At 46.6% G+C, this 20,596-nt stretch overlaps 1 protein-coding gene across 2 annotated transcripts in view; it reads right to left on the bottom strand.

Annotated features, from left to right (window-relative positions):
• Nucleotides 1-20,596, bottom strand: part of MAML3 (mastermind like transcriptional coactivator 3) — a 398,403-nt gene that overhangs the window by 4,303 nt on the left and 373,504 nt on the right. The window contains exons 3-4 of one of the 2 annotated variants that reach the window (XM_028102224.2): nt 8,657-8,899; nt 4,478-4,562 (exon numbers count right to left, since the gene is read on the bottom strand). In XM_028102224.2, the coding sequence (XP_027958025.1) occupies nt 4,478-4,562; nt 8,657-8,899 (328 nt within the window). The remainder of the gene's footprint in view (nt 1-4,477; nt 4,563-8,656; nt 8,900-20,596) is intronic. The other variant, XM_028102225.2, reaches the window with a different exon arrangement.

The following is a 20,596-nucleotide window of genomic DNA, read 5'->3' as shown; positions in this document are numbered from 1 at the left end:
CAGCAAAGTCCACTCACTCCTTCAAGTCAGCAATGACCACTTCTCTCAGCAGATCGCTAACATGGTTTTAATGATGCTGTTTATAAGTTGACCAGAGGATGAATGCCAAGTCCCTCAACTCTAATTAGGCATTTGAGTGAGTCCTTCTGTTATGGAAGCTGGACTGGATTGCCCGATGGAAGAACCAAGCGGCACCCAGAGATCTTGGAGGAGGTTTATTTAACGCCTGCGGGCTCAGAGGAGAGTGGTCTCCAAAGGCCTGAGCCCCGAGAACAAACAAAGGGGGCAATTTATACACTTCTACTTCTGCATACCGGGCACTTTTGGCACGTGCGTGAAGCAGGGCAGGGAGAAGGACCTGGATTGGTGTGTGCGGGAAGAAGAGCAGGGAGAAGAACCCGGAAGAGCCCCAGGGCAAGGACTGGGACTCTCTCGCTGGCTCGGTCGGCCATCTTAGGACACAGATTTTCCTTATCACTTCTTTACATGTTCCTAGGAAATTTCCAAATCAGCCAAGAGAATAGAAATGCCCCCCTTAGAACCCCAGTCAATGTTGTAAAGGGCTAGGAGATGCACAAAAATGAGTTTTTTCTATGTCCCTGTTAATAATGATTAAGTCTATGAGACAAAGAAAAATTGTTTTTGTTTTTTTTTTTCTGGACACTGAAAAAAGATGCAGCATGGGAGCCAATCGATATTATAAGCAAATGTGATACTACCTGGAACTGGGATGAGAAACCAGATGAGAACAGTGTAAGCTTGTTAAGCCTGGCACCTGGGCAGTAAGTGTGTTTCTGTCTTCTTGATAGGGTTATTGATTTCTGGGCAGCAAATATGTCTCCATATTTTCTTTCTTTAAGAAAGAAAATCATGGAAATTTTGATTATGACTTAAGTTTTTGTGGCTTGAGATCAATATCATGCTGCATTGAGAAATGAAATGGTTTCTGTGGGGGAAAGCTGGAAGGGCTGGAGGGAGATCCCTAGAAATGTTTCAATTTTCTGTTTTAAGCTTCATTATATCTAAGTGATTTAAAAAAAATCAAAAGTTCCTGTTAAACACTGGATGGAAGTATATATTGCGATTTATAATCTTGTTACGAAGTTTTGTGACCTTAACGACTAAATCTGTATCGACTGCATGGCCAATCTGATCAACTGTGGTGAAATGGGTTATTGAGTTGTTTATAAAAAAATTTTAAGGAGAAAATATTGCTGACCAGGAGAGACTGATTGGCTAGACCCAAATTACATAAATAGGCTGATGAGCTGCTGGAAACAGATGAAAAGACTTCCATATTTTGGACATTTTGTTGTATGTTTATAATGGACATATTGAGGGACTGGAAATGGTCTGGGCTACTTTGGTGAATGAGAAATAGGTTCCTCTTTTTAAAGGACAGAAATGCTGCAGTGCCTTTTAAGAGGTACTGAACCATTAATTCAAGCCAACCTTTATTTTAAGTATAAAAGGACTGTACTATCTAGGTATAACTTTTATGGGGGAAAAAAAAGGGCATTTTAAAACCAGCAATCAGTTCCATATTTTTATCCTAAGTAGTAACAAAATGCTTTTTATTAATCTAATTTTATGCTTTCAGTAATTTTAAATATGTATAGAAAAAATGCAAATGTGTCCAAAGAATTACCTTGCCGTTATCTGATTATTATATATGTTAAATAACAGGCCAATTTTTTTCTTCTTCTTCCATTTTTGTCTAAAACAGATATTATTGTGGGGACACTGTACTCAATATTAATTTTCTTGCCCACCGGTTCACGTCACAATGTCAAAGAAAATCTTCCATATTCAAATAGAGATCATAGGCAATTTTTTCTTAAAAAGGTCTGTTTTCTATTTTCACTTGCAGGAAGCCCGTATTCGTGAAAAATAAGCATTTCTCCATAGGCATGTAACATTGCCCAGAGGCACAAAACTCAATAAGAGAAAGATAGTCATTAAACCTTTGAAATGTGTAGTGGTGAGCGTTCGCGTACATTCTCATGCAAGTTATTCCTAACGGAACTCTCCAAGGACAGTATTTCTTATCTACCAATTTGCTGTTTTCCCAGATACATAACATTATGATATCTAAGGTGTTAGTAAAATAAAATAGGGAGGAGAATAAAAAGAGAAAAAAAGTGTATCAGTCAGCTCAGGGACCCTACAATGTCACTGGTTGTTCAACTTAAGTACAGCTAAATTTCTAGGTTGATTACCTGTGGTGTAGGGTTTTAGACAAGTTCAAAGAGTAGAACCTTTAAAAACTGGACCCAAAGCATACAGAATAACTCATAATACAGAAGAAGTATTACATTTCCGTGGGTCCCTTTATTCCAAAAGATAATAAATGAGTTATGAACCTAGAAAAGTCAAGGGACACTCTGCCGGGTTTATAAGATTTTATATTTTTAATTAGTTCTTAGTAGAAATCACCGGTGCTTAAAGTGTGGCCCTTGGGCCAGCAGCAGCTGCAGAGCAAGTCCTGGGAGCTTGTTCGAAATGCAAATTCTCAGGCCCTACTCCAGACCTCCGAAAACTGGGGGTGGGGCCAGGCCGGCTGTGCTTTTTTTTTTTTTAATTCAATTTAGTTAACATATACTGTATTACTAGTTTCTGGGGTAGAATTTAGTGATTCATCAGTTGCATATAACACCCAGTGCTCATTACATCAAGTGCCCTCCTTAATGCCCATCATCCTGTTACCCCACCCTCCCACCCCTGCCCCCTCTGGCAACTCTCAGTTTGTGCTTTCACAAGCTCTGCTGGTGACTCTGATGCAGCTAAAGTTTGAGAAGTATAAGGATACACCTTGGGGGGGGGTGCTCTGTGTCTGCAAGAAAAACTATGCGTGTAAGAGTGACCGTTTCTACTCCCCTCTACCCATGACCAAATGAGAAACAATTCTTCAAAGAATCTTGGTACTAATTTAGTGCACAAAACACCTGTGCACAGCTTCATTCCTTTTGTCCTTCCCTGGGTCAAGTCCAAAGGGTTCTGAAATGATACATGTGTTCCAGGGGTGGCAGGGACTGGTAGCTACTCAAGCGCCAGTATTTTCCCAGGCAAACTTCAGTGAGATCTGGCAATGAATACCAGTGGCTTTCAGACTCTTTAAAACCACTACTCACAGTGTGTGATCCAGTATATACATGTGTAGGTTTATAACAGAAACAAAAGCTTCCCTTATTATGATATACTCTGATAATTGTTTTCTCTTCTATTTCTTTTATTATTATTTTTTTAAAGATTTATTTATTTGACAGAGAGAGAGAAAGAGCGAGCACAAGCAGGGAGAGCAGGAGAGGGAGAAGCAGGCTCCCAACTGAGCAAGGAGCCTGATGAAGGACTCGATCCCAGAACCCTGGGATCATGACCTGAGCCAAGGGCAGACACCCAACCGACTGAGCCACCCAGGCGCCCCACTATTCTATTTCTCTTAAAAAATGTTGGTTGTGACCCACTGACTTGTCTTTACAACCTCCTTGTGTGTTGTATATATTTACATATATGCCTATTTATGTACAAGGGGATTCATAGCTTCTGGCAGATTCTCGAAGCCATAGATAACACTTGAGAAATTAGAACCTAGGATGTAGGTCCCAGGAAAAGGGTAGAGGATGGGAATTAGGATTTCTACTACTAAAAGCACAGCCGGCCTGGCCCCACCCCCAGTTTCCGGAGGTCTGGAGTAGGCCCTGGAGCCCCCTGAAAACTCCTGTGATGAGATTGGTAAGGGTCTTCAGGCTCACCCTCAACCCCATACAAGACCCTCAGGGGCTCTCTCTATCAGAGATGGAAGGGATTGATATTTGAGGGGACTTTCTACTACATAAAGGAATGGCAACACAGAGCCTACAATGTGCCCATTGCTACTGGGTCACGAGTCAGGATTTCTGCAAAGGGCAGCAGGATCAAGATAGTCCAGTCAAACTCAAGGCCCTGTGCATCTCCTAGATTCAGCAGAGACTGGAGGCTGCTGCAAGCCAGGTTCTTCCATGTCAGTCGTTAGAAGTGAGGGCTTTGGCCTGTTGATGAGTTAGGATTAGCAAGAGGGGTGTAGCACAGGACTGTTCCTCCCGCACTCACCGACATGACGATCCAGACATAAATAAGGCTGATAGGGAACCAACCAGGCACCAGCATGCCCTTGTTGGCTATTCAACTAGTGAAATACTTCTGCATCTTTGGTAAAGAACGGCTGTTCCAGCCCTGCCCCCCCCCCCCCCCCAACAGCCACTCTGACCCCTCCCGGGGCCAACCAGAACCTCTCTGTGACCCAGCCACCCAAAGGTAAATACCTGGCACAGCAGGAGACCAAAAATGCATTCTGACAGATTGGTACCCTCACTTTTTAAATATTTTTACTATGACCTGAACACAACCCCAGCCCAGGAGGCAATGCCCCTTGGCTACACTTGCACTTACACGTCATGGCTGGAAGGTATAAAACGGAAGAGGGGTGCACTGGCCTCACCTTGGAACTGATTGACCTGCTGCACAGGGTAGGGATTCCGCTGCTGCTGGAGGTGCTGACGGGGTAAATGTGATTGCTGCAGCTGCTAGAACGACAGGACAAGAAGGGCGCGGGGGGAGGGGTGTGACAGGGGGAGAGACAATGAAATATTGTGGTAGTTTCGAGGCAGGCACTTTTTTCAAACACTAAACCTTGTGTTGAGGAATCAGGTGCATCCAGGCAGGTACACAAAGCCCGAATTTGACGGATTTTCACAAAGCGAACACATTCCCGGTAACTGGCATCTAGATCAAGAAACTGAGCTCTGCTGGGAGCCCCGCAGGCCCCTTTCCAGTCATTACTGACCCCAGGGAACCACTTCATCTGACCGGGGAACCACTCTCCTGACCTAACAACACAGCCTAGTGATGTCTGCTTTTGTACCTCATGTAAGTGGACTTATACAACGTATTGGTGTCTGGCTGTGGCATCTGGCTTCTTGCATTCATCACTGTATTTATGAGACTCATCCATGTTGATGTGTGTAGCTGTGGTCAGGTCACTGTCACTGTTGAACAGTATTCCATCACATGAATGACTAGACCACGACTTATTTACCTATTCTACTAGTGATGGTCCCTTTAGAGTGTTTCCAGTTTTTGGCTGTCACAAATACTGCTGCTAGGAACTTCCTCGACCATGTCTTTGGGTGAACATCTGGCAGACCTCCTGGCCCATGAGGAGTGTATACTGTGGGAGGCAGTTTTGACTTTGACTACCTGCCATCCCCTTGCATGTTTTCCTTAGTGTTGCAAGACCCAGCGCAAGGGACAAGCAACTAATTTTTGTCCTAAATAGATGCTTCCGGTACAAGAAGATGGGATTCTCAGGGGTTACAAACAAGACTTATCTTATTCCCACGAGGCCACACTGCCTGTAAGATACATCCCCCTCCCGCAAGTAAAATACACAGCATTTAGTGCCGTAAGGAAACCGCGTGGGACTCTGCATGTACCAGGAGCCAGGAGGCTGGCGATTTCGTCTTTCTTCTTCCACTCCCGGGGATTCTGCGCTGCTAGCGCTGTTACCAATCTACTGGAAAGGCTATTATGATCATTACGATGCTGTATGTGAAAAGGGAAAGAAACTGAGAGCGAGGTGGAAAGAGCAGAGAAAGGGGTTTGAGTTTGCACGACCTTCGGCACGTCATTACCTCCTCCTGCCCCTGCTGAATATTCACGGAGCACCTTCCATCCGCAGGGGCTTATAAAGAACACACAACAAGGGCCCTGCTCTTTCAAGTGTTCATTATAAAAATAACACACAATGACCACTTCTTAACACATGTGTTTATTTCTATTTTTTTCCTCTTGTTTTTGTTTCTGGGCAGCTCTATAATTTTCTTTCTCTTTCTTTTTCTTTTCTTTTTCTTGACAAGGCCAGCCCAGTACTCTGGCAACCAAAGAAAAGAAAAGCCTCTGCCCTGCTCACCCCATCCTGTGGTGCCTACCAGGGTGTTTTGCACAAACTGTTGAAATTAATTAACTGTGTAGATAAACTGTAGACAAGAAACCATGCTAATCTTTTAGGCAGCAATAGAAGGGCATTATTGAGAGTAAACTGAGCACTTCAAAGCTTCTCCTCTGCCAAACTTCTCATATTATGTAAGAATTTAAGAGTCCCACTGCCAACTGGGAATAAGCCCTGGGGTGGCCTGGGGTGGGGTGGGGGTGGGGCTCCAGTTCCAGTCCCTGGCTCTGCCTCTTGAGCTCTGCCATCTCTGATAAATCCCATCAGCTGCCTGGCCTCAGTTTCCTCACAGGTAAAATACAAAAGCCTTCATGATCACCAATATTTCTTTCAGGTCTAAAATTCTAGGTTCTGTGGAGCCTTTATGAATGGATGAGAGGTGACCTGCTCCGTGCCTTTTTGAGAATAAGGGATTTAAACCTTAATTCACACCTGCTTTCAACCTGCTCTGTTCGGATTCTTAAATCCACTAGAATCATTTTAAAGTTCCCAAAGATAGGCAAGATCCCAAATCCTTCTGTTTCTCCCTCCAGGAAATCCCAGGATCTCTAATACTCTGCTTTCAAGACTGAAATTCTTAGGACACTTTCACGGCTGCTGCAGAGCTCAAGAAAGTCAGCTTGGCATTGACATGGCAGTATTCATTCTCGAGATGCAAAGCTGACAGGTCACCACCTGTGACCCCTCGCGAGCCTGCGCCCATTAGCTCTGTCTCGGGGCACAGGCAAGACGCGGCGCTGACTTGTTCCCGTGCATGCTCCTCACCTCACTTCTGGGCTAGTCCCACGGCAGGGCTCGCACCCGTGGCTGCTGCTCTCACACCACATTCCGTGACACCAGGACCACGTGACAGGTCCCCCCCCCACACGTGTACAGTTCCAAAGAATTCTACACGCATGATTCCATGTGATCCTTCGAGCAGCTACAGGAGAAAGGCTGGCGGATTATTAAACCTAACCTGGCAGATGACGAGAAGGGGGTGAGAGGTTTTTCCAAAATCACACCACAGGCAAAAGATGGGCCACATTTTGAGTCCGAGTAAAACTGTTCTTTCCCGGGTCCCTCTCCATGACTCGGTTTCCACAACTTGCTAAGAAACTACACCCCTTTCCCCATCTTTTCCAACGGGCCCTGTATTTCTGTGAGTGCTGGGTTCTGAGGGCTGCCCTGTTCTCTCGGCGCCTCGTCTGGGCATGCTCCTGTGGCAGCTCTTCTTCCACTCTTCTGCTTCCCTCCTTGTTCCCTGAGGTGTGGCTGCCCTTGCCGAATGGGACACTGCTGGCTGGCATAGCAGCCTTCGGCCTGGTTACCCCGGCTCCTATTTGTGCCTGGGGTCACGGCACACACATCAAAGGCCAAACTTCCTGGGATTGGCTGAGGAGAGGATTTACACAGCCCAGCTTGCCCTCGGCAGCTCCATTTATCATTGCCTGAGAGATATTAGCATGGTTCCTTGTCACACACCTTATGCAGGGTGAGAGGGATAGAGGTTTGTTTGTACAAGAGCTGCCAGGCGGCTGACTGACCTTGGTAGAAAGGGAGACAGTTACACAGCTGCTCAGGAACAAAAGCAAAGAAGGGAACATAAGTGAACTGTGCTCAACAGTATACTTTTTCTATTTGGGGGATGACTGGTGTTACTCTGAACCGCTGCTCTTAGTAGGGACCTCAACATGTCTGCGTCCCACACAAATATCGTGTGTGTGTGTGTGTGTGTGTGTGTGTATTGAAGGATGCTTGATAAATTTCCAAAATTCTGATTGTATTAGGAACATTCTGGAAGGGGAACTGTCAGGCAGAGCTCCGCTGGGCTCTAAGCCTCATAGGACAACCTCGCACCTACCTCCTATAATCAGAGACAGCTGCCCTGGGCAGACCCCACAGGAGCCAGCTAGAGATCTCTGATGGAAGGCCTCAGGCCTTTCCCAGGATAATACTGAATCAGGCATGGGCGTCTTGAAAAATAGAACACACTGAAACCTACAGAAGCAGCTCTCAGGGAAGGCTTTCTTTCAAAGCTGGAGGAATTATATGGCAAGGGTGGACAAAGATGCCTAAGGTAAGGCTTTATTTGTGTTAGGCCTTCCTTTAACTCAAAGATTTCTTGAGCTGTTTTAAAGCTGTTGGGAATTTTCTTAAGTTTGCACCCTTCCTGTGACCCTGAGTTCAGCTTTCCAGGTAGTTCTGTGGGCCCTATTATTCTTCTATTGTTCCTGTCCCATTGTTCATGACCAATTCTGTAGAATTCTCCTCAATCCCTCCTCCTGACATTTTCCTTCAAGAAATAAAGTTCTCTGAGTTATTTTCTTTTTCTCTTCATGCTAGAAATATTAGCGTCTATGAAGAATGTGAGACAGCCTCCCAACCCCCATACAGATGGCAAAGACTCCTGTACCAGAAACCAGAAGAAAAGGAGTCAGGCTTGAATCGAAGAAATGTCTCTGGCAAACGGGCCTTCAAATTGAGGGCTGAAGGCTGTCTTTTAAAAACAAACTCATTCATTCTAAGAAAAAGCCTAACTAATTGAAAGGTCTAAATTCTGCGGGTTCTTCTGTGATCCCGGGAAATGCTAGACTGTGACTCTCTTGACAAAGGGCATGAACTGGAACTCTCTGGCAGACTCCAGGCCCTGAATAAATAAATGCTTGCTGAATAAATGAATCATGTTACCTGCTCGGCCAGAATCTGTTGTTGTTGCTGCTGCCTCTGCTCCCGCAGGAACTGTTGCTTCTGCTGCTCCATCAGCTGGGCCCGCTGGTCAATGAGCATCTGCTTCATGATGGCTGCCTGGGGCTGGCTGCCGAGGAAGCCGGGGCCCGCGGGACTGGCCCCTGACACCATGCCGCCCGAGCCTGGCGGCACCGAGGACTGCATGGGGCCTGTGTTCCGGGGGAGTCCAACTGGGTGTTGCTCCTGGGAAGACAGGAAGACGAGAGAATGCACAGATTTCATATCTGAAAGGAAGCATGGGGCAGAGAGCCAAGGCTCTCCGTGGACCCAAGGGGTCCTGAGTGGCACACATTCTATTCCACAGAAACAACCCAGTAATCCTCAAATCTGGCCTTACCATGGTGGAACTGGAGAGGTACAGGGGATCAGTAATAGAGGATGGCGCTGGGACATCTGAGACCAAGTCCAGTCTGTTTTGGATGGGGCTGATTAAGGGACAAACGCCAGGTAATCCGCTAACATTCTGCATTTCTCCAAAGGAAAGGGATGAAGACCCTCAGGCTGGACCTTAAACCTCTTAACCTTTACTGCCCACCTGGCCTAAACGGACTCCTTCTTAGCTAGTAGGAGAGACCTTCACGGAAGAATTCTGGAATTTATTAAGCAATAGATCTATGATTCAATGGAATTCTAATTAATTTGCAACATTGGACAGCTTTGCTATACGTAAAAAGAAAAATCCTGCTAGTGGGAGTTGTTGATGGTGAGAACTGGAAATGTGTTACACCGAACAAAGCTACGTAATCTCCCGACATCTTTAAAAATAGAACCAAGCCTCCTATGTCTGGGACAGTTTATAATGTGGGGGTTGATTTGGGTCTTTGATTCTACAATTGTCTCAGTCAAATGATGGCAATTTTTAAGGACTGGTTCTTTTTTTTTTTTTTTTAAAGATTTTATTTATTTGACAGACAGAGAAGGATTGGTTCTTAAGGGAGTAGGAAGTAAAGTGGTGGAAAACTACCCACAGAATCTAGTGACTACTTGGAGAATGTGCCCAGAGGGGAAGCCCGTAACACCCAGATGGTGCTGGCCAGGAAAACTGCTGATGGGAAGAGTTGGTAGGTGATCATAAGATTTGGCTTCTAGATAGTTCCTTTCTTGTTCGTCCGCTAAGCACACGTGGTCATGGGAAGTATTGTCTGAATATTCTGCAGAAATATTCTTTTTAACTCATTCAAGTTTCAAGTAATTAATCTGACCACAGAGGATCTCATGTCTGAGATGAACACAAATTAAATGGGCACGCATGTAGAGACATACCCAGTCCTAGGATGAGGTACCAACATGAAGTCGAAGTCGTTAAGAAATGAGTATGAATAACTCTATAGTTATTTAAATATTTTTGTATCCAGTCAAACTGGATTTTAGTATTTTTTCCTACTTCTCCTTTGCTACCTCTTTTAGTCAATCAGGCTGGCACTGTCCTCTCAAAACATACAGTTGAGTTTGATCTCTGGCTCTCCTAGAGACACAGTTCTGGATCTCATTCCCCCCAGCCTGGGCTCGTGGACCTTCCCTCTGTTTTGTGGTGCTGAGTCACTCCTGCTTCTCCTTCCAGCGGTGAGATACCTCAACCGCATCTTCAGCTGCTCTTCTTCCCTCCCTCCACCGACAAACAACACAAGCAAAACGAACAAAAAACCATTACTCCTCTCGGCCTGGGAACAAGAGGCCAGGAAGTCTTGGGGAGTTAGTGCAGTAGCCCAGGTCACACATAGCCAACGGAAGAATCGGAAATAGCAGAATTGGAACACTGATCTTGAGTCTAAATTTAGTATTCCTTCCACTAGCCCAGGCCCTTCCCAGACTGCGGGTTGGTGGCGCCCAAGGTACACCTAAGAATTGCTTGTAGACTAAATATATAGTGTGTCTCCCGTAAGTGTACTGTGTTCTACTTTTCAAATGTGAGTGTTGTTGCAAAACCCTTTTTGTCTTTGTGTGACAATTATTAGGTAGACAGCTGTGAAATATTTATGTGAAAAAGGACTTATACTAAAAAATGCCAGGAACCTTTATGCTACCACAAAGTTTCCTTTAGGCCTGACCCCCACAGGCATCGTCTCTCCCATCCCCCAGGATTTGCTTTCTGTTTCCAAGCCCTTCCTTCCAATGGGATAAAGCTGCTTCTTGCCACCTTTAGAAACAAATGGCTGATTGACTAACACTTTAACAAATGGACCCGGGGCCCCTGGGTGGCTGAGTCGTTAAGCGTCTGCCTTCGGCTCAGGTCATGATCCCAGGGTCCTGGGATCGAGTCCCGCATGGGGCTCCCTGCTCTGCGGGGAGCCTGCTTCTCCCTCTGCCCCTCTCTCTCTCTCTCTCTGGCTCTCATGAATAAATAAATAAAATCTTAAAAAAAAATAACAAACGGACTCAATAAACAGTTAACCAATCAGCAAAAATACAGAATACAGGTTTTTTTTCCCTCCTGTGTATTTCAGTATATTTAATATTTTCCAGTTTTGATGAGGAGGAGAAAGTTAGGAAAAAAAAATGAGACCCAAGGGAACTTAAGTTTGCTTCAGCTAGTTTTCTGAGGGGGCTGGGCTGGTGCGGTTTATCTTTGGGCACTTTGAGATATTCTTGTCCTGTGTGACCAGCCCTGTGTAGCTGGGGCACATGCCCAGAAGTGGTAAGTAGTCCCGTGTTGCTCTCCTAGCCTTTTCTCCACCCTGGAAAGTAAGGGAGGGGCAAATGAGATGGTGATGTAGATACATCCAGCCACTTTGGGCCCCTCTCTTCTTGGTGGGAAAGAAATACTTCAAAAGCACGGAGGGGAGGAGGGGACGACTTCCCAAAGAGACAGGTAGGTTAGTACTCCCCAGGATTATGCATTTCTCCAAATGACTCCCTCCCAAAGGTTTTGCTTGGGGTTTCCCTGAAGACCTAGGGACAGGAGGGCTATGTGCATTTTAAAGGCTTGCCTTCCAGATGAAACATCCGTGAATCTAAGTTGATACGCCTTTAGGACTTTCCCAACAAACTCTAATACATTCAGTAGCGGGTGAGTGACACCTAGAGCCCCAGCCTCAAGTGTGTATTGCAGTGTGAAGCGCACCAAGTGACTTGCCTTACAAATGGAGCTGGCTGAGGCCATTAACTGTCTCATATTACATGGCAGCTTTTAACCGCCAGTGTAAGGGGGCTTAATGAGCAAGAGGTCTGTAGAATTTCAGGATTTCAAGCCACCGCTCTTGTTTCTAAGGAGGACACACACTGCGTGTGCAATTAGAGAAAGCCAGGCTGAGCTTTCGTCAGAGAAATATAATGCCTTGAAGACAAATGATGCAGTATTTTTAGTTTTAATTACTGGCTCTTTCTCCACCCCGCCCCCTGCCCAAGGACCTCCCTTGCCTTCTCGGTAGCTTCCCCTCAGAAAGGCAACTGGCTACACAGACCCTCATTACTCTCCACACCTTCTCACTCTTCAGTAAAATAAAAGGAGGGGGGGCAAAAATCAAAACCAATGAACCCATTTTACATAGCTTCTTCTCCAGGGAAAAGATCTTGGCAATTTTCTAAGGGCTGGAGAGAGGTAGGAGGTGTAAAAAACTCCCTACCTCCTCCAAAGAGGCAGTTTCCTACTTCAAAAAAACAGCTGTGGTAAAAATATCTCCCAAGAGCAGCCAGCTGTTTATTTATAAACCTGTGCGTAGCGAAGCTTTATTTCTCTTAAGTGTTTTCAAGAACAAGCGTAGTGTTTGGGTGAGAGGGGCCGGGGTGGCTGGCGGCGAACCAAGAGTGCCGGCTCCAGGGAGGGGGCTCCCAAAAGGCTGCCGGCGGAGACAGGGCCGGGGTGCCGGGACTTGGGGGAGAACTGGGGGGGGTGGGCTCGAGGAGGCCCCGGGCTGCAGCCTTTTCCAGGCGGTCCCTCGTCGGAGGAACAAGGAGCAGCTGCTGTTCTCCCCCTGCCCCAGCAGATGGTGGTGTCAGCCCGGCGCTCCGGCTTGCAGAGCCAGCTCCGCCCGCGCGGCGCCCCCCCCCCCCCCGCAGATGGCTTAATCATGACTCCTGTTCCTCCCCCCCACCCCCGGCCCCCGCCCCGCGCGTCTGGGCGGACGCTGCGAACGTGGAGCCAGGCAGTCAAGTGTTACTGCGTACAGCAGGTAGCCTGGCAACTGAGAGCATAATACCGAGCAGATGGTGTTCGCACGGCGTGATGGACATCACACACGACAGCCTGAGACAATCCAGGAATTCCCTGGTGAATCGAGGCCCTCTTTACACAAAATGAGTTCTCTCTCCCTTGCCGTGTATCTCTGGGGTTATCTCCCCCCCCCCCCCTCCGACTGACACCGAACTGGTTTCTTATTACCGACTTTCCTTCCAGCCCGAGGGGAGGGAGATTTCAGGTCGGGGTGGGGAGGCCGGGGAAGGAAACGGAAGGGCTGGGAGCGGGAGGAGATGGCGGGGGGCGGTGGCGCCCCGGAGCGGGGAGGGCGAGCGGCGTACACCAGCCCCCGGGGCTGACCCTCCGAGAGGGGCAGAGTTCCCCGCAGCCCCGGCTGCACAAAGCCGGCGCGGAGGGCGGCGCTGAGGGAGGCCTCGGCTCAGAGTCTTTGCAATCACATGGCCTACGAACAGCCTAAATGAAATTTAGGATTTTACTTAAAAAGTCCCCTGGGGCGTAATTTAGCCTCTTGACTCGATCCTATATGCTTACAAGTCCTTAGGGGGCTCTAAGAACTCAGGAGTGGGGCGGCAGGCCCGAAGATGCCTCTCAGCGCAGGCGTCTCTAACAAAGAAACAGTCGAGGCGGTCCCGGGCGCGGGCGAGTCGCCCGGGGGCCGCGGAGGTCTTCGGCCGGCGCGCGCTGCTGCTGAGCGGGTGAGCCGGGCGCGCTCCGGGGACGCATTTCCCGGGTCCCCGGCACACCGTGCGTGCCCGGGGCCAGGAAGGAAATGGGTACTTAGGGCTACCGAGCAGAGAGGAGGGTTGTTCATGTAGGAAAAAGTAAGAATAATAAAATGGATGTCCCAGAAAACAAATCTATGCTTTTCACACACACTGAACTGGATCAAGTAATTAAAAAAATCAACCTCCAGCCCAAACGGAATTTTGCCTAGATTCTATACATCAAGAGGCTCCTATGTCCAACCAATCACCAGCATCCAGAGGCTTTCTCCTGCAAAGATACTATTCAAGTTTTAAGTTTCAGAAGAAGGAAGTCTTTTCAAAGGCGGAAGCTAACGTTTCACGCAGAGCATCACTCTTGGTGGGAAAGAGTTCAGCAGTTCTCTGTCAGAGGGCAGCACAGGATAAATCCGACACCCACTGCAGCCTGATGGACGCGTCTGGCTGTGACTCCCAGAGGCTCAGGGTGGTGAACCGGCATTCTGAGACTCTGGGAAGCCAACTGACCTTTAGGTTTCAGTCCCCACCTCCTCAAGTGAAGATCGTAGTCATAAAACTCCTTTCTTGACCAACCAACGGAAACTTTGGAGGCGAAAGAGTTACGGAAAGAAAATGGTTAAGAAGGTGCTCACACCTCCCCCCCCTTCCAGTTTGGGCAGTTCAGGAACAATAATGGGCTAAATTCAGTCAGAGGTTCTGAAAGTGGGGTTCCAGGATCAGCAGCACCTGGGAGCTTATTAGAAATACAAATTTTCAGGCTCCACCCCCTGGCCTACTGATTCAGAACCTCTGGGAGCCCTCCAGGTAATTACGATGCCCCACAGTTTGAGTGGGGCAAATAGTACTAGTTTCCGGCACTGACTGCAACCTGGGGCATCTGAGCTCTCTGGGCCCTGATTTAGATTGCAAATCTTGCACCTTCAAAAAAGCAAGTCAGGTTTTGCTTAGGCTTTTATTTCAAATTCTTCAGCATTTGGAACAAAACTCTTAAATTTTCAGAGGGCTGCTCTGGCAATGCAAACCCAAGAATTCTGAAAGGAGCCCATGGCCATGATTCTTCCAGGAAGGCCAGTACCCCTGGAGGGAGTGGGGGTGCTGAGCAGCAGCCAAGATTGAGGAAGGGGTGAGGCCACTGAACTCCCTTGCTCAGGCAGGAAGCATAAACATCACTGGACTTCCCATCTCCTGGTCTGATAGGAGATAGAACTATGGAAAGCTTTGAGGAGAGTTCCCTCTGTTGGAAAAGGTTCTTCAAACATGGAGAAGACCAGAAGCAACAATGGAAGAAGACAAGTTACAATTATGGGGCACCTACTGGATGCGTTCGCCTGCATAATTAAACACATTTTTGTTGGTTAAAAAAAACCCCAAGTCTCTGAGAGGTTAAGAAACTTGTCTGATGACCCACAGCTGGTGGTGGTGTCTTCGGGATTCTCACTTTTCCATTGACCATAACATGCATCTGGTCTAAATTGAGCAGACCACCCAAGAGTAAAGAGAAGTGGGAAGGGGGTGGGGAGGAGAGAGGAATGGGCATAGAATAAAAAGGTAGAATCTCTACAGGGATCAAAGGATGAAGCTGAAAGAGCACAAAAATATGCATCATTTTTTATATGTTGCCTGATACCCAAAATTAGGATGACTTTGTGGTATCAACTTTGACATTTAAAGAAAGGGCATAAGATTAGACCATTCAACCGTAAGTGGAAGGAAGAAACAAAATAAAATAAAACCTTAGAATTCTCTTTGAAGTCGATCAAGTGTCAGGGCAGACACTTGGTTTCAGGATGGTGACTTCTTTTACAGACTTTCTTTGTCCTTGTCCAGAACAATTTTTCACAGCGGATCTGAAGAGTTGCTTACTATAAATTCACAGCAAAGCCCCAACAGGGCCCATCCCATATACAACCCTCTGTTTCTGCACATTATTGAAGAAGGTTGGATAAAAAGGTTTGTTTTATGATCTGTGATGGTTGTGTCCCCATGACAATTGAGTTTTGAGGCAGTTTACAATTTAGGAAGCTTATCACTGAAACAGCAGTGACTTGAGGCCCAGTGGTAAGTCTGCTAAATGGGTTCAGCAAAGTTCATTGTTCAACCTCAAAGAAGGAGCAGTTTACATTGGAGGAACTCACCAGGCCTGGGTAGAAACACAGTTCCATCATAGGCCCAGCAGCTGGCCCTCTGGACAACATAACAAATAGCTTGCTATTATTACTCTTACAGTTTTAACCTCTTGATCATGCAGCCCTACAGAGTCAGGGTGAGGAAAGAGCTGTGTTTCTGTTTCTCGCTTAGCTCCTAAAACAATGAGGACTTAGACTTTAAACTTGGCTTTCTTTCCAGGTTCTCAATGAACAGAATGGAGTTTCTATCCATTTAACTATTTAAAAAATACATGTGTTGCTGATTCCCCCTCCCCCCCATCTTGGGGAATATTTGAAACATTGCCTAAAAGTGTAAGGAACAAGAAAAGCAATATTCATTTTAAACGCTCAGAGGCAACCATGTTAATATTTTGATGTGTTTTTGTATTTCTTCCAGCTTTCCCCTCTGTATACAATAATATACTTACCATGGTCATGGTAATGTTACATGCGTGATTGTACCACTGTTTCTAAGTAACACAGGAGAGTAGAAAGTTCCAGCCTTCCACATGCTTGCAAGTTACACTTTTCTGGAGGAATGACATCCTTACGGCAATGTATCTGCCAGGCCTGTAGGTTCTGTATGAGTCTTCCAGCATCCAGCAGGGAGTGAGGTCCATGGTTGCAACAGAGTAAATATTTGCTGAACTGAACTGACTAAATTGGTGGTGATGAATTATAGCCTAAACCAGTATCATGTATGACTGGAGAGGAGAAAAAAAAAAAGATGGCCCTACAGTGGATGGCTTCTCCAAGCTACAGGAAGGATCCTCCAGTGAAGATGAAAGAAAGGGTTAAATTTGGCAGTCCAGAGCAAGACTAGATGCATCAATGATAGGAAGGTCAGGCTTTCAAGGACTTACGTGGGGGTAAGAACAACAAAAATACCATTTGTCCTTATCACTGCTTTGAACATAGTCACCGTAGGTCCCTCCAATGGAAACACAACTTTGAGAGTTATGTTTTTCCTCTGCCTTTGATGTAAATTATAGAGCCCTTTTGATCCCTTTGTTGTGATTAAAGCAACTCTAAATTGGTTAAAAGTTCATTAGTGCGCAATAGGAGCAATCGGTACATCCATACCATGAATACTAGGCAGCCAATAAAAATCACGCCTTCTTAGATTGTCTAATCACACAGAGAACAGCTTACAATATATAGTGAAGAAGGGGGGAAAAAAGCAGTTTCTAAAACAGTACTCACAGAATAATGTCAGACAAGGATTATAAGTGATTTTTATTTGTATGCCCTTTCAGATTTTCTATTATGAAAATATTACTTTGAATAAATATTATTATTTTTAAAGAATTTATTTATTTGACAGAGACCTAGAGAGAGAGCACAGATAGGCAGAGCGGCAGGCAGAGGGAGAGGGAGAAGCAGGCTCCCCGCTGAGCAGGGAGCCCGACGTGGGGCTCGATCCCAGGACCCTGGGATCATGACCTGAGCCAAAGGCAGACGCTTAACCAACTGAACTGCCCGGGTGCCCCTGAATAAATATTATTTTTTAAAACATGCTCTAAAAAAGAAAGTCTTTAAGTTATCAAAAAAGAGAAGAAAGACACAAAGAAAAGGGAAAGAAAACGGGCCTATTTTCTTGTTTTCAAGGATTCCAAAGTTCGGATGAAGACAGAGGCCTAGGGCGGGGACTGAAGGCTTATCAGAAGAAGTGAGGTCTCAGAGTGGCTCAAGCGGTGGGAGGGGAATGGCTTCCAGAGTAGAGGGACAGAGTGATCAGAGACTTGAATACATCATGCCCTGAAATGCCATTTCTAAGGACTCATCTCACGGAAATAGTCATAGCTTTGTACAAAGATTGATCTCGAATAGCTTGAAGGATTTAGAGTAGCAAAAATTAAAAGCAGCCTCAATGGTCAACATTTAGAGGATTCATTAAACCATAACCCCCCCGCGCCCTTCATTCAGCATACTTCGTCTAAACAGCCGTGGATGGGATGTCGTGAGTTCAAGAGCAGCCCTGGCTGTGTCTGGGCCCGGGACTATCTCCACCTGAGCCCAACCTTATGCGGTGCAGTGTGCTGCAGACATCCTTAAGCTGCAGTTCTCCTCTGGAGACCTGGACATGGCATGAACACGAACCAACTGGGTTTAGCTACAGGCTCAGCAACTGGGCCAGCTTTTCACTGCTTCCACAGAACACTCCCACGTCCCAGGGAAGGCCCTGACCGGCACTCACTGTCTTCCGAAAATTCGCCGATTCACCGGGACGAGCCTATCTGTCCTGCACCACCCTGCTCTCTGTGGTTTTTCTCCAGAGCGTGGCCACAACCAGCCCTATCTCGAACTTGAGAGACCAGTGAAAAGCCACCGTTGGCCTTTACGCCTTGTCTTCTCCGCAGGGGGCTGTAAGAAGACCCCAGCCCCAGGGGCGGCCAGACCCGCCACCGCACAGCATCTGCCCGCATCCAAGTGGCCTGAAGGACACATGGGCTGCAAGTGGTTTGACAGCTGCTGCAGGAATTAGGGTTTTTGTTTTTTTTTTTTTTACCCAGTGTTCGCTGCCTTTCTTCCCTGGATTTAAAAATAGAGAGGGGGAGGAAGGAGCCTCAGCTGTCTTCAGCGGAGCTGCTGGGAAGTGTCTTTCTCTTGAGCTACTGTTACCCCCCCAACTGTACCTTTCTCTTTTATTGCCTCCCCCACTTTCTGATGAAGTCATCACAGCAGAGATTGCATAACTGATGCAGAGGCCTATCTTGTGTTATACTGGGAGACAGGCCAATGTTTCCGTTTATAGACAAGAGCACTACCACGCTGCCAAATGGAGCTTTCTGCTGCAACCACTACAAGACAGGAGGAAGGGAAAGAAAGCTCTGAGCTGGGGGGCGCGCTGTGAGCAGAGGTGGGTACTTCCTCCACCCTCTGGGCAGCCTTGGGAGGGTGATGGAGGGACACCGGCTCCGAGTGCCTGGGCGCAGCCCCTTCTGCAAAGCTGCCTGCGCCTGGCGCTCTGCTCTCCCTGCTCCAGGACACAGGGACGGTTTGTCTGGTCAGCCTGTTTGGCGTGTTTTCGGACTGCTGAACCTGTCTGTGGGCAAACCAGGTGTGATCACCCCGAGGCTCTGGGAGGAGGGCTGGCCTTGCCACACTCCTTCGAGCAGAAACCAGGCCGGCAGTTGTGGAGTCGGAGGAGGCCGGGACTTTGCGGTGGGGGGGGGGGGGGGGATGAGAAAGTAGGAAAAAAGGGAGTAACATTTAGAGATCTGGGGTTGGTCCATCACATACTTAGATATTTTGGCTGAGAACCAGTTTCTCAGAGGAAGCAAGTCTAGAAGAAGGGCTCCCATGGGGTCAAGGAGGGCTTATGGGCAGGTGGGGATGGGGGTGGTCTTTGGACCCTGGATCTTATGTCCTCAATGATCCTCCAGTTGAGATTGTTAGCTGTATTCTTCACACAAGGTTTTACATAGGGTCACTGAGAAACCCTGACAGAAGTGGAAGATAACTTCTATTTTATGCTTTTAAGTTGTACCCTGTTACCAGATCATACTGTTCTAAATCCATTATGAATTAATATTCTTTTTAAGTCCTGTGTTTATCCTGTGAATGGTAGAACACCACACTATTTTTAAAAAATAAAAATATTATATTACATATTTTTTTAACCCTATTGGCATTTCTTCGTTTTGTAAATATATCTGGTGACTCAAAGAAACAGAAGTGGCCAGGATCTTTTGTTAACCTTGAGAAGAGTTGGGGACAAAGTGGGATAAAAATCGTCTTAGAAGAAACGTGGGCCCCAAAGATTCTCTTTGATTTCACCTGCGCTGCAGTACGCACAGCTCCAGACTCCTGCTGCACACTTGCAGTATCCTGGATAACGGAATCTGGAAACAATTCGAAATCATCCTCTATAGATCTTAAACTTTTCACTCATTTTAGCAGAACTTCACTCAGGTAGCATGATTCAACAGCACCTGGCATACAGCAAGTGCTCATAAATGTTTGCTCTCATTAGCACCAATATTAATAATGAGGAAATTAGAAGCTTGAAGTAGGGCCGATATTTTCAGCTCCTATTTTCTTCTTTCTTAATGGTCAGATCAGCTCCTTAGCCTTATCAAGGAAAATACCCTTTTGCTTAGGATAAAAACTAAGTTGAGAGCTAAATAATGGACTCAGACCCTAGGATGATGGTGAAGTTTATGTGAAACTTTCATTTTAGTGAGGAATAAATCCACTCATGTTGACAACAGCATATAGGCTTTTTAAGATGGAGGTTATGTGCGCATTATCTTTTGCCATTTATTCCTGCTCAAAGCATCAGCATTTCTGCTTAACCATCTGGGATAGATCACTGTTTCCCATTCCTTGCTGTCAGAAGCTAAGGCCAAGTCTGACCTCCTTATCATAATATCACCTCAGGTGCCCATCCCCTCCCCCTTTCCCCAAAGTTTCTTGTGCTCTTCTTCCTCTAGCTAGCTGACTGAATCTTCTCCTCCTCTGTGCTTTCCAGAGCTGGGTGAGCCCCCTTACCACATGCACGTGATGCCCGCACCTCCCCCCCCCAAGCAACGCCTCCTCCAAGAGCTTTCCCGACTGCCACTTTTCTCCAGGTTGACTGCTCGTAGGAGGTCAAAATCAGAACAGTAGGGTCGGGTGATTAATGCCGGAGTAGGAAAGGGAGAGCCAACCTGCTGCTCAGGGGATTTATCAAACTGAGAAAGCTTCCCCAGCATGAAGGATCATATTTCTGGTCTTCCTTACCTTTGGCCATTTCCCTAATATGCATATTTAGTTTCCTTGACCGTGGTCCAACTGATTCCTTTCTCCTTTGTGCTTCATCTCTTTATCCTCCCCCAACTTAAGAATAGGCAATTTCTCGATCAGCCATGATGAAATCCCTTCCAAGTCTACC

Source organism: Eumetopias jubatus, unplaced genomic scaffold, assembly GCF_037043125.1.
Source record: "Eumetopias jubatus isolate StellerSeaLion01/CBP00866 unplaced genomic scaffold, mEumJub1_p1.0 scaffold_2, whole genome shotgun sequence".
NCBI classification, from domain to species: domain Eukaryota; kingdom Metazoa; phylum Chordata; class Mammalia; order Carnivora; family Otariidae; genus Eumetopias; species Eumetopias jubatus.
Note: the sequence above shows the minus strand (reverse complement) of the source record. Positions and strands in the feature narration are given on the sequence as shown.